General features: G+C 42.4%; 1 protein-coding gene across 1 annotated transcript in view; it reads right to left on the bottom strand.

The window, feature by feature from the left end:
- PCNT (pericentrin) overlaps positions 1 to 17,943 on the bottom strand; it is a 72,955-nt gene that overhangs the window by 34,638 nt on the left and 20,374 nt on the right. The window contains exons 14-25 of the mRNA XM_056856853.1: positions 16,757 to 17,220; positions 15,029 to 15,605; positions 13,944 to 14,165; positions 12,905 to 13,053; positions 10,716 to 10,942; positions 10,063 to 10,271; positions 9,622 to 9,754; positions 8,352 to 8,564; positions 7,325 to 7,554; positions 7,052 to 7,168; positions 2,276 to 2,503; positions 1,561 to 1,728 (exon numbers count right to left, since the gene is read on the bottom strand). Coding sequence (XP_056712831.1) covers positions 1,561 to 1,728; positions 2,276 to 2,503; positions 7,052 to 7,168; positions 7,325 to 7,554; positions 8,352 to 8,564; positions 9,622 to 9,754; positions 10,063 to 10,271; positions 10,716 to 10,942; positions 12,905 to 13,053; positions 13,944 to 14,165; positions 15,029 to 15,605; positions 16,757 to 17,220 — 2,937 coding nt within the window. The remainder of the gene's footprint in view (positions 1 to 1,560; positions 1,729 to 2,275; positions 2,504 to 7,051; positions 7,169 to 7,324; positions 7,555 to 8,351; positions 8,565 to 9,621; positions 9,755 to 10,062; positions 10,272 to 10,715; positions 10,943 to 12,904; positions 13,054 to 13,943; positions 14,166 to 15,028; positions 15,606 to 16,756; positions 17,221 to 17,943) is intronic.

The raw sequence follows: 17,943 nt of genomic DNA, 5'->3' as shown, positions 1-17,943 counted from the left end.
TCAGAATAACCCATTAATTCCCATTCAACAGTGGGCCACTTTGCCAAACTTTATCCCTTTTTAGATAAAAGAAAACCATTTTGGATAGAACCAACTGGTTGTCATGGTAGTTCAGAGTTATTAACAGGTACTTGGAGGGAGAGAGTAATTTTCTGATTGGTATTGTTAGCCTGTGACATCAGAGATGGGACTTTACATTGCATTGGCTAGATCGGCTAATTACTCTTAGGACTAGCTCACCAACCAACATCTACAAACCCATTACTATTGTTGCTAAGAATATATCCTGTAGAACTTCAAGATGTACTATACATGGACCTAATATTTTCATTGTTAGTAGCTAGATAAGCTTTATCCTTATATTAAATAGGTCTGCCCCAAAAACACGACCTAAGAGGCGCTAAGCATGAATAAAACTGGTTGGCAAAAGAACATGTCACCCTCTAAATTACACTGACCAGTCTTCGAATATGCAATGCCTTTCTTATTGAAAGAAATCTTGCTTCAAAACTATTTAGTAACATGTTCTTTTATAGTTTATTTCACAGGTAATGTTTATGCTCTTCTCTCCCTCTCCTCTGTTATCCAAGGTTATATCTTACAGCCTTGTAAATATCATTATCACAGTGTAATGGCTAATTTATATACCATATCATTTATCTTATTTACACAATTTTTGGAACTTGGATTTCTATTTCACAAACCTTTAAAATCAACATTTTTTGGAAAAAAAATCAAGACTATCTACATATATTGACATGAGAAAAGTAATGAGGACATACTTTCTGCTTCTTGGCATATGCATGTATAAGAGAACCAATTTGCTAAAAATCCCACAAAATCAGAGAAGTAAGAAATTCTCCCACCCCACTATTTTGGGCAGAAATTACCAAACGGACACATGAGAAAGGCAAGAGTGATACATTTCACATACTCCTTAGGATAGCATTTTAGAGATATCCCAACTTGTCTCTCTAATCCTGATACAGAAGTGAAAGGTAGTTCAATCTAGCTATTCACTGAAGCCCCATATACTTTCCAGTAATATGGAAGAGAACAACAGATATATACAGAAACAACAATGAAAGTTCTGAGACACAGCTACCATTTACCAAACTGTTAAGGATTTGAGAGTCTGCATTAAAACCAAATGCCCAGTGGTACTTCGTCACAGAGGATCTATCACCATTTCTTTATACCTGCATCTGTCCAACTAGGGAGACTAGCAGGTGCCCACCCTACAGGGACTCACAGCTTCTCAGCTGTTTAGCAGAAACAAATGCCGGAAAACCCCAAAGCTCTGGGAAATCAGTGCAGTCAGCAAACCTCATATCAAAGATATACAACTCCAAATATCTGGGCATGCAAACCTACAAAGGCCCCTCATGAAAGAAAACTGGGCAACATACAGCTTTACAAAAGATATGAGTGTGAGTTTTTATATACTCTTAAAAAGGGATTTTCAACTTTTAGAACTGAGATTGACTTTCCAAGTGACAGAGAGTCAATACTGTCAATTTTGATCCCACTGGCCCTTTGATTACTTTTGCTGCAACTTACTTCTGTCTTTTTTGTTAAAAGTTCCTCTTGCGCTTTTAACTCTCCCTGTAAGATATGAGCCATACTCCCTTCTGGAATCACTCTGTGCCTGATTTCATCCAGTTTGGATTGCAGAGTAGAAATCTGAATCAAATTATTGTACTGTTGCTGCTGCAATGCTTCCTTATCCTAAAAAAAGGAATACAAGAATTAATACAGATAAGGATGTCTCATCAGATTATTCTGGTTAATGACGTTTGCACAAACACATAGATCAGTGGCAAACATAGCTCTTGTCTACCATGGTCTTTGCAACTCTGCAATTAATCTCCATTCATATATGTACGGTTGAAGCCAAAGTGCTATTGTGGTTCAAATTCAACCATCACACCTTTGATATTCAGTTAACCTGAATCCAACCTGAAAAGAAAGTACAATATTTTCCTGGCCACGCATTTTGCACAGCTGAGTAGAGAAATATCACAGCATTTTTTACAAGTATCACTTAAGAATGTTTAGTTTGAGACAAGGAAGATCTGGCTAGAATTAGCACTTGCAGGTAAGTTCCCTGTCTTATGTCCCTAAAAATCTCCACTTCAAACATGAAGCCTAATGGGCCATGAAAGGTTAAACAGATCTACTACAAACTGATATCTATCATATAATCCACTCACTAGTATCTACACATTATTAAATTACTCCATCCACGTGAAAGATTGTAAAAATCATTAGTTACTTGTTTCCATTCGGCCTCCATTTTTTTCATTTTCTGTACTTCTTGTGTCAGCTGATTGACATTCTTTGCCTCTTCTATTTTCAGGCACTCCAGTTCTCTGACCTTTGCTGTCAGTTTTTCTATTTCTTCATTTCGAACAGCAAGTTCTTTCTGCATCTGCTCTCTATCCAAGAGGAGCTTGTTGTAATCATCAGTTCTTTCTTTGATTTCATCATAGAGGGATTCTACCTATAAGAATGTACAAACAACATGTCACATGCTTTTTGAAAAATGGAAAGTTAATTTAACACACAACAAATTTATTTATAACATTTTAATTTGCCCCAAAGCCCGCAACAAGTACAGTTAAAACCTAAATGTTTTGTTGACATAGAAACCGGGGTGGAGAGCCTTATTGCTTGGGTTCTATTCTCCACGCTGCTAGGTGTAACCTGTCTACATCGTGATGTTTGAGTGTGCCCCATCTGAGCAACCCTGAGTCCCTCGGGAGTGTCTTGTAGTTGCTTCCCGCCAGTTGTAACAGTTGTGTGAACCAAATATGACGGGGCCATAGGGGAGCAATCAGGATGCAGGAGGTACGATCTGCCCTGATCTTGCCCAGCACTCTGGCCAGGAGAGGGAGTGGGGGGAAGGTGTAAAAGAGTGTGCCTGACCAGCGTATCTGAAACGCATCCCCTAGTGATTCTGGGTCGCGTACTGCTAAGGAACAGAACATCTTGGCCTTCCTGTTCTCCTTGGAAGCGAACAGGTCGATTTGGGGAAATCCCCACAGCCGAAATATGGGTTCCAGGAATGTTTCCTGAAGCTTCCACTCGTGATTGGTACGGAATTCCCTGCTGAGTGTGTCCGCCTGGCTATATGCATGGCTCTCAGTTGGATGTCGTTTGCCAAGGCCACCTGCCAGACCCTTTGTGCCTCTCTGCACAGCGGAATGGACCCCATGCCCCCGTTTGTTGATGTAGTATACTGCTGAGGTGTTGTTGGACTGCAGCAACGTTCTGGACCCTCGAAGGATATCTGCAAATGAGGTAAGTGAGTTACGGATAGCACGTAACTCTAATATGTTGATATGCAGAGATAACTCTGCCACTTCCCATCTGCTTTGTACTGACGCACCCCCATAGTGACCTCCCCATCCCTCTAGGGAAGCGTCAGTGGTTAGGGTGAAGTCAGGGTTCCAGTAACCAAAGGGCACTCCCAGGATAAGGTTGGGCTCTGAAAGCCACTACCCTAGTGACCTCAGGACCTTCCTAGGAATGGACCCTAATGGGAGTGGCGGAATTGGTCGAAGGTCCTGAGAAACCAGTTCTGCAAGATTCGCATCTGAAGCCTGGCAAAGGGGTTCACTGCTGCCGTGGAGGCCATTAGGCCCAGCAGTCTTTGAATGGAGATCACTGGCTGATGTCTGCAGCGCATGAAGTGTTCAATCTGGCGTTTGATGGCTATTACCCTTTCAAGGGGAAGGAAGGCCTTCCCCTTACTGGAGTCTAGTACAGCACCTATAAATTGGGCTTTCAATGAGAGTGTCAATTTTGACTTCTTCCAATTGACCATAAGGCCTAGGTTAGCGCAGATGGAGAGAGTCATCTCCAGATGGGAGAACAGTGTCTCGGATTGTCTGCTTTATGAGCCAATTGTCAAGGTACGGGAAAATGCTGCACCCCTTGGCTCTGAGGTGAGACATGACAACCGCCATGCATTTTGTAAAAGCCTATGGGGCTGTAGCCAGACAAAAGGGGAGGACGGTGTAGTGGAACACCTCCTCTCCATAGCGAAACATAAGATATTTTCTGCGTGAGGGGTGGATTGACATGTGAAAATAAGCATCCTTTAAATCCAGGACAATAAACCAAGTGTTTGGAGTAATGAGTTCCATCATGGAAGGTAAGGAAATCATACGGAATTTAAGGGCTCTGAGGTCTATTATGGGCGTAGAACCCCCGTCCTTTTTCTCTACTATAAAAATTCGGGAGAAGAAACCAAAACAAACTGTGGGCACTCTTTGAATGGCACCCTTCAGCAGGAGCTCCTGCAACTGTGGGGAAAACTCTGGGAAAGGGTTGTCCCTTGCCAAACTAGAGGAAAAATACTTAGGGGGGGGGGATTTGAACTCTAGGCGGTAGCCTTCTGAAACAACCTTGTAGACCCAGAAATCTGAACAAATAGAACACCAGGCATCGGCGAATTTTGCCAGTCTCTTGAGAAATGGTAGGTTCTCTTGGACGGCCTGCTGCGACAGTCAGAACCTCTGGGAGGGATGCTGTTGGTCCTTAGGTGTGGACTGTTGGTGGGCCTCTGCCTGTTATTATGCCTACGCCTTCCAGCTTGGCCCTGGTGGTACTGCTGGTGAAACTGTTGAGGGAATTGCTTTTGTTGAAGATATGGCTGGTATCTCCGATGTCTCTGTCCTCTGTAGAAGGACGTATTGAAACCTTTTGGCGTGGCTGAAATCTCTCCCTTTGCAGGGGGTTATTAGGGATGACGCCCAAGGATCTGGCTGTCTGACAGTCTTTCTTCATGTTAGTGAGGAATTCCGTCGTATTTGATGCGAACAGGGAGTCTCCCTCAAAGGGTAGGTCTTCTACTTGTGACCTGGTATCTGGATGCAAGGCGGTGTTGCGTAACCAGGAATGGCAGCGCAGTGTCACTGCTGTGGCCATAGAGCGTGCTGCAATTTCTGCCGCATGCTTGCCCGCGCTTATCTCCTGCTTCAAAAGGCGAGTCGCTTCGGCTTGAATCAGACCAATGGCAGCTCTTGACTCCTCAGGTAAAAGCTCCAGGTGAGGGGCAGCTTTCTCCCAGAGGAAAAGTTGATAGCCCCCCATGATGGTCTGGTAGTTAGCAATTCTGAAGCTGACGGCTGCAGAGGTGTATGACTTCCTGCCCAAATAATCCAACTTTCTGCTCTCCTTGTTGGCAGGGGTGGAGTGGTGGCCCTGTCTCTGGCGAGTTTGCATTTTGTCTGTGACGATAGAGGAGGGGGAGAGGGGATGGTCAAAAATTCGGTGGATTCCAGTTTGGCCCTATAGAGGTTCTCTATTTTCTTGGTAGAGGCCGGGGTGGAGGCCAGCTTCTTCCAGACCGATCTGCCCATTCCAAGACAGGGAATGCCACAATGCCCAGGGAGTCAGGGTACAGGTGACTGAGGATTCTGTCTTTTGGTCTGTTATCTGAAGTGGTGATGTTCAATTCCAGCGCTTCCACCATGCATAGCATTTGTTCACTACAGAGACGTAGATCCTCAGAGGGGGATATGGCTTCCGTGTCCCCTATCTGTTCGTCAGGAGAGGGGTCAGAAGTACACTGCGGGCTGGCTGCTGATGTTAAGGTGTCTAATTCCTCAACATCAGAACCCCACATCGAACCATGCTGGGAGTAGGACGTGGATGGGAGTGGTAGCTGGTGTGCAGCTCCCTGTGCAATCGGTTTGCCCTGTAGTGTGAGCTGTTTGAGTCTGCAAAAATCAGCCCAGTCTTGGAGAAGAGCTGGGGGAATGTTAGGTCTTGGAGTCGGATCCGTGTTCACGGGGGATTAGTCTACCGGGTCCAACATGTTTGGATCCAGCAACTGGAGGGATTCCCCGGATAGGTCAAACTCCACTTCAGAGAGAGAATGCGATGGATCTCGATCGTAAGGATGGGGTTCTCGGTGGAACCATGATCGGATCCAGTGGTAATCTCGGAACCGGAGCCGGTTGCACAGATGGAGACGGGAGAGACTTCGAGCGGCACGAGTCGATGGATTTCTCTTGGTGCTTTGTCTTGCTATTATGTTTCTTAGTCGAAGGGCCCTCCGACTTTGCTCTCTCTCGCTCACGCTTAGAGTGAGATGGATCCGAGAGGGTTTGTCCCGGATCCTACCCTTTTGGATCCGACGTGGATCCTGCTGTTGGGGCAGTTGCCAGGGAGTGAACCGACTGAGCCCTCTGAGGTGTCCTGGATCCGACAGACGGGGACGGAGCCATAAGGGCTTTTCTCCATAGTTCGGCATTCAAGCGGGCAGCTCGAACATTGCATGCCTAGCTAGAGAATTTCTGCCATATCTTGCATGTGGTGACGTTATGGCCTTTGCCTAGGCAGAGTAGACACAGGTCGTGACAGTCCGGGTGCAGAATCTTGGTATCGCACTTGGGACAATGCTTGAAAGGGGATTTGGAAGCCATTACAGCCCTCGGCCGGGGGGACTGGGCTCACAGAAATCGTTCCGCGGAGAGCAGAAGATGGGGCTGATAAGGAAGCCCTGAACGGTAACCCAAAACTCACGAGCAAACAGTTCTGACAACTTTTTGAAGAAAAAGGCGCTGAGGAAGTTTAATTACATTCCACTCCCGGCGGCGGCAAAGAAGGAACTGAGGAGGGAGGGGATGCCCCGCCCAGGAGCACGCGGTGGTTTGGTGGGAAGCCGGCCCGCCTGCCCTAGGGGAGGGGCATCCCAACTAGAGGCCTGAGGCTAGTAAAAGTTTCCGGTGGCAGGCCTGCGCGCAGGCGCAGTCCCAAATGTGGGGTGCAACAAAGACTGAAAATGAACTTTTTTGCTGAACAATGCACAGTTTAGTCCATTACAGATTGTCCGAGGAGAATGAAACACTGTCCCCATTGGTCCCTAGTTTTCCTTTGTTCGTTTCTGATTTGTGTAAAGATAAGGCCACTTAGAGGCTTGGGGTGGGGGCTATCCTTGCTTATAAATATGATGATTAAGAAAGGGGGGGAAGCCCCCCTCCACTTTATTTCATAATAGGAGAAGCTGGTAGAATCAATTCCCTGGTGTTTTACTTACCAATACTCTGGACTTCCCAGAAGCCTGGTTTTTCTCTGTTTGTTTTAACTGCATTTCTAGCTTCTGAATTTCTTCCTGAAATTCATCACGTTCATGCTCTCGTTCAGCTGCTTGTTTCTGTCAAGTAAATTAGTATAACTTTAGAAATATATATATTTCATTTGCGCAATTGAAGGAACAAGAGGAGAAATAACAAAAACACTATTTTAAGGTTACTGATTAAGAGAAACTAATACTTTGTCCTTGCAGCCACAAGCAAAGTTATTGTCTTACATCCATGAAATCCCGTTGACTCTTCAACTGTCTTTCAAGGGCTTGTATCTGCTGTGTTAAATCAACAACTTCTAACGACATCATTGCCATCTTTTGATTTTTGTTCAGCTGCTCTTCAAGTTCCATCTCTAAAATTTTCAACTGAGCATTCAAGGTGGAGCAGTCCTTTTCTGCCTGACACTGCAGCTCTAACTTTGCTTTTGAGAGACGTTCAACTTCCTTCAGTAAGTCTAAAACATATGAAAAAATAAAAATAAGCAGAGATTATTTCAGAGTAAGAACATAGTTTTTAAAAATAATGCTGACCAAAATCCAGCATCAGAGCAAGTGGGGAAATCGTGATACCCACTCCATGGGCTCAGCTGGGACAAACTGCTTCTCCTTCCAGAACTGCTTCCAGCAGCCACTATTCTAAGTAGCAGCATAAGGGGAAGATGCAAGACAGGGAGGCCCCTTCAGTTGAGTGGGCTGAGAGCATTTGAGTGGGCTGAGAGTATTTGGCTCCTTTGCTCCCACCTGGACTGTCCATTCCACCAATTTACTATGTACCCATTACGTGGATTATCTAAGAACTGCTACCAGAGTCTATTTGTTTTCCTCTTCCCTTCCTGTCCCCTTTTGTCTTTTGTGTCATGTATATCATATTGTAAGCAACAATTCAGAATCGCTGTAGCAGAAAAGCAGCATACAAATGTATTAACTAGTTTAATAAAATCTAGAGATTGCCATATTCATTTCTTTCACCAGAGTAACCAAGAAGAGTGGTTTTTATATTACTGATCACTGGAAGGAGTAGTTCAGATAATACTCAGAGATTGCCCCTATGCAAATATCTGCTTAAGAAAATCTATTCTACATTTCTAAAGTACCACATTGAGTGCTCAAATGCATGCACTCCATTTCACAAAGGCGTTGACTACACTTTTCTCTTAATGGAAGTCTTTTCCTTTGGTCTACTTCTCAAGCCTTTTTAACAACCACGTTTCAGCATTGAACAAGCCAAGTAATACAGCACTCTATTTCTTACCAATCTCTCCCTCCCCTAAATTGGCAGCCAAAGCTTTGTTTTGACTTATGATTAACTTCTGCTCCTCAATGCATCTTGTATGTTCTTGGGTTAGATTTTGGAACTGTGTTTTCACACTCTCCAATTCTACAGCAAGACAGCGCTTGGACTCCTCTTTCATATGCAGGGCTGCTTCCAAGGCATCTCTCTCTGCCAAACAGCCTTCATTGAGCCCTTAAATCCAAAAGGGGCATGAAAGTATAATGATCAGACACTGAAAGCATTTAGGCAAAGCAGTATTACAATGACATTCAATGCGTAAAGAAAAAAATGTCAAAATATACTGGTGGTTATAAACATATTTTAAATCAATATGTAATCCTGTGAATGTTAAGCTTTAAAAAGCAGATTTCTTAATTTTTTCTTATATTTATCACATTACATTTAACAATGCTTTTAATTCTTGCACTTGTCAGCTGTTGTCTTATCGTATTACTCCTGAAGCATCAGGAAGCATGAACTGTGGCTGGAAGGTAAAAACGGCACATGTATGTGTACATGGCTCATTGGAACCCAGACAGTGTTCCTAGCAACAATGACCCAAATATTCTTACAGAATACACTGGACCAGAAATAAGTCATTCTCATATACAGTGAGAAGACTCAAGCCACCTCAAATCTAAGATCTAGAACTGGGAGAGATCTGTGGACCCACACTTTGACATGGACTCTATCAAAGTCACTTGGGCATTAGCCTCTTCTATCTGGACCTTAGCAAGGACTTTTGTCAATAGAAGGAAGGAACAGAGAAGGCTCCTTGGCCAGCTCAGGCCAACACATTAATTTCTGGGGACCCAAGTCCTCTAGTTATGGGGGGGGAAGTACAAGCCTTCATGTGAATCGGTAAGGCAAAAAGATCCCAGTGCTGGGATACCAAACCAACCTGTCATTGCCAGGAAAACACCCTGTCTCTTGGATTCTCTCCATCTCCTCAACCTATTCCCTGGACAGGGTCATATGTTCCCATCACTTGAGCAAGGTAAGTGCCATGGACTTGATTTTCAAAACAAACAGTTTGGAATCTGAGGGTGTTGATGCCATGCTAGTTAGTACCATGGTCCCCAATCTTGTTGAGCCAGTGGGCACTTTAGAATTTTGACAACAGGGAGGGTGTGACCACCAAAATGACTGCCATGGGAGGACAATAACAAAATGGCTACCATCACGTGCTGGGGTCAATCACAAAATGTTGGGAAGTTCCAAGCCAAGCATGTCAGTTTATTTTCCCTACCTCTGGCTTTATGAAGCTCCAATGCCAGCTGATTCTTTGCTGCACTCTCTTCATTCAGGCACTCCATCAGCTCATGGTGCTTATTAACCACCTGGCATGCTTCCCAATTCCTACGGTTTAATTCCTGTTCACACTGAATATGAATTGAATATGTCTGAATATGTCTGCTCCAGTTTCAAAAGATTAAATAATTTAACATTCTAAATAAAAGGATACATTGTATTTCCCTAACATTTTAACATATTTTAATGTAATAATAATAATAAACAAATTTTATTTGCGGCTAGATTGCCAGATAATGTGTATTATCCACTTTTCTAGTCAGATACCCACACTAGAAAGTATAACGCTCCGGTCACATGCAAACAATCCATATATGTGGGTACAATATTTAATTATGTTGCCAAACGTTAGATTAATTAAATGTGAATATAACTTTACTTGTTTAGTTGATTCTGCAAGCAGTGCTAGAAGCTTTTCTACAGCACTATGCAAGGAATGAGAAATTTTATGGATCCTCTCTTCATTTTCAAATACCAGGTCTGGGTTTTCAAAAATACTTTCGCATAAATGCTCACTCAGCTCAGATACTTCATCAGGCACTGAAGATTCAAAGCTGTGTTCAAGTAGAGTTTCATCAAGAACTCGCCCTATTCCAGAAACAGATTAATTGTAATAAAATTGTAATTGATTAATCTTTTAAACAACCCAAATGTTATATTGTATGAACAATATTATTATTCAGAACCAAGTCATATATAAAATATATCCCTACATCAGAGAATTTTGCTTGGAAATAATTAGGTACTTATGGAACAAGATGGAAAGCATATCAAATAATTTTATAAAGAAGCATATTAGAAACTTGGAGACAACAGGAATGATGCATTCCTTCCCCACTCCCACCCTGGCAAGGCCCTTCCTCAGAAAATTCTAGAGCTGCTACAAGAAAAGCTCATTTGTTTCTTTTCTTTCTCAGATGTTTTGAAACTGATATTTTTGTGGCATACCAGTGCAACCTTGGGTGTTTTTGTTGTCATACAAATGACAAACATGGCAATGCATCAGAACATTTTTTCACTGAACATAATTACCTTTGTGAACCCTCTCACTTTTCTTCATATCCCATTTCTCCATCATTTTTTGAGAAAGTACAATTTCTCCAATTGTACTATGACTCTCTCTTGAATCTCCAGATGCCAGGCTGTCATCAAGACAAAGGCCCGTCTTCTTGCTGATAAGGCCCTCTATCTCTTTTGTGGCTTTCACCATTATCAGTAGCAATCTTAAAGCCTGCTGGCTACATTCTTGCAGTCTTTTCCTAAAAAAGCAGAGGAATATGCATAACTATCCCACAATTATCGTGGCAACAAAAGATAAAGGCCATAGAAGTAAACGAAAGCTTGCTTCTCAAGTCCATGAGCTGCTCCTTGTTTACCCAGCATTTACCCATATAGAGATATAACACAATTCCTCTCCCAAGGAGTTACAATCTAAAACAGGGGTCCTTGCCCTTATGGAAGCTGAGGGCACATTTGGAATTTTGAAAGCAGGTAGTAGACACAATAAAATGTCTAGCACTGGGTGAGTGGAACCAATCACAAAATGGTTGCCATAGGGGCTGTGTCCAATCCAATTATGTTGCAATGTTCCACAAAATGTTAAGAGGTTCCAACTCAAACATCTTCCTGTCATACGAGGGAGCTATTTCTGAATGGGTATTTTCAGCAGACACAAAGGTGATGCCTCCTGGGTTCTTCTGAAGCGGCTCCTGTTTCAGTGAAGTGGAGGAAAGACAGGGGGAGGCTCTTTGCTTCAATGAGGTGTTTTGGGGAAAACAGCAAGTAGGCCTCAACACATCATTGGGCACCATGGTGCCCATAGCCACCACAGTAGAGATCACTGATCTAGAATTTGTCATAAGGAAGACCCTGAAGGGAGAAGAGGGAGGTACAGCCATTTAAAGTTTATATTCAATTCCACGTCCCCGAATATGATGATGGAAGCCTTGACTCGCAAAAGCTTACATTCCGAAAATCCTGCTGGTCTCTAAAGTGCTACTGCACTCCAATCTAGTTGTTCTACTACAGAGCAGCATGGCTCTGTAGTTGACGGAGAGGGGAAGGACAGTGTTCCGTATCTTCTAGAAGATTTCCATATAACGTTCTCCACAGCTGGCCTGCGCATGTGCAGTTCCCATGTGGGACTGCACAGAGACCATGACGATGAACAACCCAGTTCCACAAGTTTAGGCAGCAGAAGACACAGAACAGTACAATGTGAACCAAGCCAAGCAGGATCAACTGTATCAAAAGCAACAACCAGGTCAAGGAGGACAGTAGCTCAGGCAGACCCTTTGCATGTGGCAGCAAGGACATTTTTAGTGATTTTGATCATGAATGTTTCAGTGGAGTTCAGAGGGTAGAAGCCAGACTGAGGACTGAAGGAAAGAAAGACATTAGAAGAAAACAGTATGCTGATTCAACAGCTCAGAGACGAAAGGTTAAAGTGTGGTAGTAGGAAAACATGGGTCAATTGATGGCTTTTTGAGATGTGCTTGAATGCAGTAGGGAAGACTCCAGAAGAGAGGAGACAGAATCTATAAAGAAGAATGGTGGGGCCTTGCAGAAGTCTGGTGGGGGCAGGATTAAGGGGTCATATGGAAGAGCTGGACAAGAAGGGCAAGAGGGTACACGGTTTTTCAAATGAAACATAGGAGGAGGGAAGAAAAGACTGAAGTAGAAACAGGGAGAATAGAGGTTATTGTGTGCTGTTTCAATTTTGTCATTGAATAAGAATGGGAGGGAGGTGGTAGGCAGGCGCACTAGAGCATCAAAGGAGGAAAAGTGACGCTGAGGATTTGTAGAGTTGTTTTGGACCAGAGAGTTGTAGCAGTATTGAAGTGAGCCAAAGCTGGGGATGAGATAGGCAAATGAGTCAAGAGTTAAAGTCAGGGAAGGGTGCAAGGCAGAAACTGCAGAATCTATTAAGTGAGAGAAAAGAAGACAATGTTTCTATGCAAGTCACTTGTGACAGTGAATTCCACATACACTGCATGAAGAATTCCAGAGGAGTAGTCACATCATTCTGTTGTAGACCACACAAGAGAGTGTCTTGTGGCACCTTAACAACCAGGTTGTTTACCTTTAACAGTGGTTCTTCATTCATTGTTTGAATGATATTCCCAATATTGATACATTCCCAGACTATAGCTTTGGCTTGCTAAACTAACATAAAAATTAAATGCAAAAACTATCGTTGAACTATCCTAAAGTATACTGACCGTTCGTTTTTAGAAAGTTCAATATCAGATTTCAACAAAGCTATTAATGTCTCTCCTTCCTGGTTCTCTCTGTCCCGTTGCTGTAGGTTTTTCAGTTCAGCATTGGCCTCTTCCATCTCTTTGTTTAAAGACTTGATTTTCTCCTCCAGCTGTGAGAAATTAAAGATTAAGGTATCACTTTTGCTCCAGAATCACATAGAATTTTCTTCAAAGGTTCTTCAAATAGACCCTTCAAAATACTGCAACCTTACTCTTAACATATTTGTTGTTGCTATCCATATCCTATGTAAAACTGAATGAGTAAAACATTACTTAAGTGGAAATAATCAGGAAAACTGAAATACGATCTGAAGTGGAGTCTACCACAATAGCTCCAAGACTGATCCTGGACCTGGTGAATTCACCAGAAGTGATCCCTCAGAACAGGATGTGACATCAATGGGCAAAAAACATGCCAATGCTAAGCGCAATTGAGGCTGATGCCTCTCAGCAGAGACACTGAGAAGGTCTCTCGAGTTCTGGGGGGAAAGAGATGAACATGGCCCAAGGCCTTACTACCAAACATCCCAGAGGAATACACTGACATGAAGGACAGCAGGGCCAGTTGGTCCATGACTGAGACATGTGCGCCCTCCATAAAGGGTACTTTGGTGTGACGCAACCCAGAATGCCTCGTTATTAAGAGAACCATGAAAAGGGGAGAAAGGCATCCCACATTATGAGGTTAAGCTACCAGACACTTGTGGGTAGGATCTTAGGCACACTGGACTATATGAGCCAAAGGCTGGGACTGTATTGTCTTAGGTTAAAAAAGGAGGCGGGAGGGAGGCCTTGGAGATCACATATGGTATCTGAATCAATAAATTTATCCAATACAGACAAGAATAAGATATTTTTCTTGCTCAGTTTGTTTCTCATCTATTCATTTTGTTCATATTTCTCGTTTTCAGACCATTTACAAATGCAGAACATAAGCAGAACCAAACTCAAAGTTAACTGAAGTTTTAGTTTGAACTCGTCAGATTTGTAGAATTCTCACCTGTTGTTTGTCTGAGTTTAGCTGCTCTCTCTCCCTCTGAAGCTGATGCCAATGTTCCTTTTCCTTCTGAATCTCTGCAACATGAAGCTCCTGAAGCTCCTGCATTGCTTTTTTATGCTGCTCCTCCATATGGAGGATTTCTCTCCGTAACAAATCCAAGGATTTATGATAATCGTGTTCTAATAAGCATCTTTGTTTTTCTAACTCTGCACTTAAATCTTCCTGCATCATATCAAAGGGAAAACAAAACCCCCAAATTATAGGCAGATCATATTTGGCTCTACCAAAATCCCAAATGTATCATTTAAACATTTTTAATCAGAAAATGGGCAGCCCATTCCTGGGGGAGGTCACACCACTTCCAAACGACTCCCACCCCCCGGAATGCACTGTAAATCATCACAATTCAGCTCTGATGCTCTGTTTAGAGATTACATATCTTAGAATTACAAACCAACAGCTTCCTGTTTGATCTTAAAATGTCCTCCAGTGATCAGATGCTCCATGAACAGCAAGGCCAAAAGGATAAATTTAGAACAATATCTAAATTAAATAATATCATAGCCAGATAATGGAGGAACCAACTCACATCTAGTCCCAGTGGCCTGTGGAACAAGGAATGTTTTCTGTGAAACATGCCAGGAAAGCTAGTCAAGGGTTTTTATCCACTGAAAGGGGAAAAATATTTTCTACAGGAAATGGCCTTTCCTGATCCTAGCACGAAATTACATAGGGACTTGACTATGTGCCTACATGTTGTTTTTCATGTATGTATTCTACACAGCACTGAAACCAAAACTTCATTCCATCATCCCTGTAGAATGATGATTCCAGAATTTTAATCCATTAAGGGTTAGAAGCTTTTTGATTATCTAACCTATAATTACTACTCCCTCTTGTGTTCTTCTGATCACATAAGTACAAACACTAGCATTTATTAGATTATGCAAATAACTGTTAAGATGTTGCCAATCTGTTTTACAAAAAAAAAAATAGATGAGCACACTGTCATACATGCTGCTAATAATCAACTAAAATGTGACCAAACTAAAACCCAAGAGTAATTATTCATTACTCCTATGTACCTTATGAACTTCTTCCAATTCGGCAGAAATTATTTTAAGTTCTTCTATGTGAGCTGTAGCCAGCTCTATTTTCAGATTTTCTTGGCAAACTTGCAGCTCCTCAGCATGTTTCTGTTTCATCCTTGCTAGATTTTGAGCCAGGAGCTCTTGATGTGCCTTATCTTGTCTAAGTAGCTGTTCTTGTAAATCTGCCTGTAAACTATCAACCACTTGTCTGTGCTCGTCCCGCAAGAGCTGAATTTCAGAGAGATATGCAGACTCCAAAGTGTCCAAATTTGATAAATGCTTATTCTCCATCTCCGTCATCTGGGCTTGATAATTTTTCTGCAGATCAGCCACGCTTGTTTCTAAATGAATCTGGTGTTCCCTTTCTAATGTAGATTTGAGGGTCTCAGTTTCAGCTTGGTACTGGGCCTGTAGATCTGCTGCGAGTGATAACATTTGGTTCTTATATTTATCCTCCAGCTCTTTCCCTTGAGAATCCAGATCACCAACATGCTTTTCTCTCAGCTCCTGAAGAAGAATGTCATGTTCTTCAGCTAACTTTTTAGTCATAGCTTTACTGTCTTCCATAAACCTAGAATTTTACGGAAACAGAAGGAAAATACTATCAAGAAAACTCAAAACACAGAAATGTGATGCTCTGACTAAAAAGCATGTTTGCACACGCCCTTCGTATCTTCGGGACTGTCTTTCTCAATATATAACCCAGAGAGCACTACGCTCATCTACGTACAACTTTCTGGTGATCCCTGGCCCAAAGTCGATCTGGCTGTTAACTATAGCCAGAGCCTTTTCAGCCATGGCCCCTACCTGGTGGAACTCTCTGTCAATAGAAACCCGGACCTTGAAAGATCTGGTCTAATTCTGAAGGGCCTGCAAGACACAGATGTTCCCCATGGCCTATAGTTGAGGTCAGCGACAGCTTTACAGTTGATGGTCTGAAATGAACTTTAGACTTCCTCCTGTCATCTGCTACTCATCCCTCATTAGCTTTCTGATTATCATCCAGGCAGCTGAGAATTCTTATTCCCCGAATCTTGTCAGTTGTAAATCATAATTTTAAGTGCAAGGAGGAGGTTGTGGAATTTGTTAGGTACTATCACTTCTGAATTGGTTTCTAGATTTTTCATTCATTCATTCATTCATTTATTTATTCATTCATTCTTTAGATTTATATCCCACTCTTCCCGGTCCAAGGCTTGGCTCAGAGCAGCTAACATCCATAAACATTCATATAACATAAATACATACTATATAAAATATCTTCAATTCAATAAAAACAGAGTTATCTGACATTAATACTAATCTAAGTAGCACCGTTTATCGGTACACCGGTTCGCAGCCAAACCGGGGACGAACAGTCAGGGTCCCCAATTAAAACAGCTTAAATGGAGTAAAAGGCCAGCTAAGATCTCTACCTGAAACTGTGGAGTACTGCTGCCAGTCTGAGTAGACAAGACTGGCCTTGATAGACCAATGGTCTGATTCAGTATACTGCAGCTTCATAAATGTTCATGTTATCTAGCTTCTCCCCCAGTACCCAGCAACTATAGTGCCTTAAAGCTGCACAGGAGGCTGTCCCAAAAGCTTTGCACAGGCTTGAAAACAAAATGTTGGATGGGCAGGAAAGCTGTTTTCAGATTAGAGGTTTTCAAAAGCTTGATTTCATGCTCGGAGCTCGGTCCGTGGTATTTTAAATCTTGGTCCTAGTGTACAATTACAAACCTGTTCTGTGCATCCTGAAGTTTAGCGGTGCATTCCTGTTGGAACAAACATCTCACTTTTTCTAACTCTGTGGCCATGAGAGCCTTTGAGGCAGTTAGTTCACTCTCATACTGAGCCAAAGTCTTCTGTGTGTTTGCTAAAGTATCCTCCAGCTGCCGGGCATTGTTCTGCTGCTCCTTTAGGGATTTCTCCAACTGTGTGATCCTAGCCACCTGCTGCTCTTGAAGGCCAGTCATCTCAGCCTCACGAAGTTCAAACTGCTTTTGCAACGCTTGCTTCTCATATTCTGCCTTGTTTTCAAACTCTTTATATGCCAGTAATGTCTCTTCAGCCTTTATGTTCAAGTCCTCCCATTTCAGTTTCCATTCTTCAGCTTTGGCTTTGTGGATTTTTTCTATCTCATGGACCTCTTCTCTAGCTCTTCTTAATTCGTTCACATGATCTTCAATGAGTTTACATTTAATCTGTGAATATTACGCAAAAATGTTAAGTCATGAATGGAAGTTTAATTTAGCCATACAACCAGTTCTGCTATAATGTGGTAGTTGTGTTCCTGAAGATTGCCATGTTATAGGCAACTGCCTTGTAGCAATGTAATTGCCCCAAAAGAAATAATGAAATAGGAGCTGGAAACTGTCAGGATACTTTCATTCCATCTGCTAGATTAATAATGTCTGTGCTAATATGCCAATATCAGTCACAGTGTAATAAACCAATAAAAGTCTTAAATCAGCTTATCTATAGTACATGAAGTTTGTGGTGATAGGGGAGACAGAGGGTTTAATGTGACACAGCTAGAAGGAAGGCTGCTTCCAGTGAGTGAAGGAGGGTGGGCTGGAATTGCAGTGATGGAAGAGGAGAGGACTGAGGATACTTACTCTCATTGCTTTCACCATGCTTCACAGCTGCTGCTAAACTGCACATCTGCAGCAGAATCCCCTTATCATGAGGTACAAGCACAAAGCACAGATTTTGCCTTCTGCGCCACTGATTTTTCCAGCCCAGTTCATATTCTACTTGTTCTGTTACAGCAATTAGTTCTAACTGATTCATGTTTTTTCAAATTGCATTCTAGCAAAACTGGCTGTTTGAACTCTCACTGCAGAGTTCCCCCAATGTAGCTCATTAATTTCCAATCTGAAAAATCCTGTATCTAAATTCCCAGCCAAGCCATAGATTAAACGATT

Source organism: Euleptes europaea, chromosome 10 (genome assembly GCF_029931775.1).
Source record: "Euleptes europaea isolate rEulEur1 chromosome 10, rEulEur1.hap1, whole genome shotgun sequence".
NCBI classification, from domain to species: domain Eukaryota; kingdom Metazoa; phylum Chordata; class Lepidosauria; order Squamata; family Sphaerodactylidae; genus Euleptes; species Euleptes europaea.
Note: the sequence above shows the minus strand (reverse complement) of the source record. Positions and strands in the feature narration are given on the sequence as shown.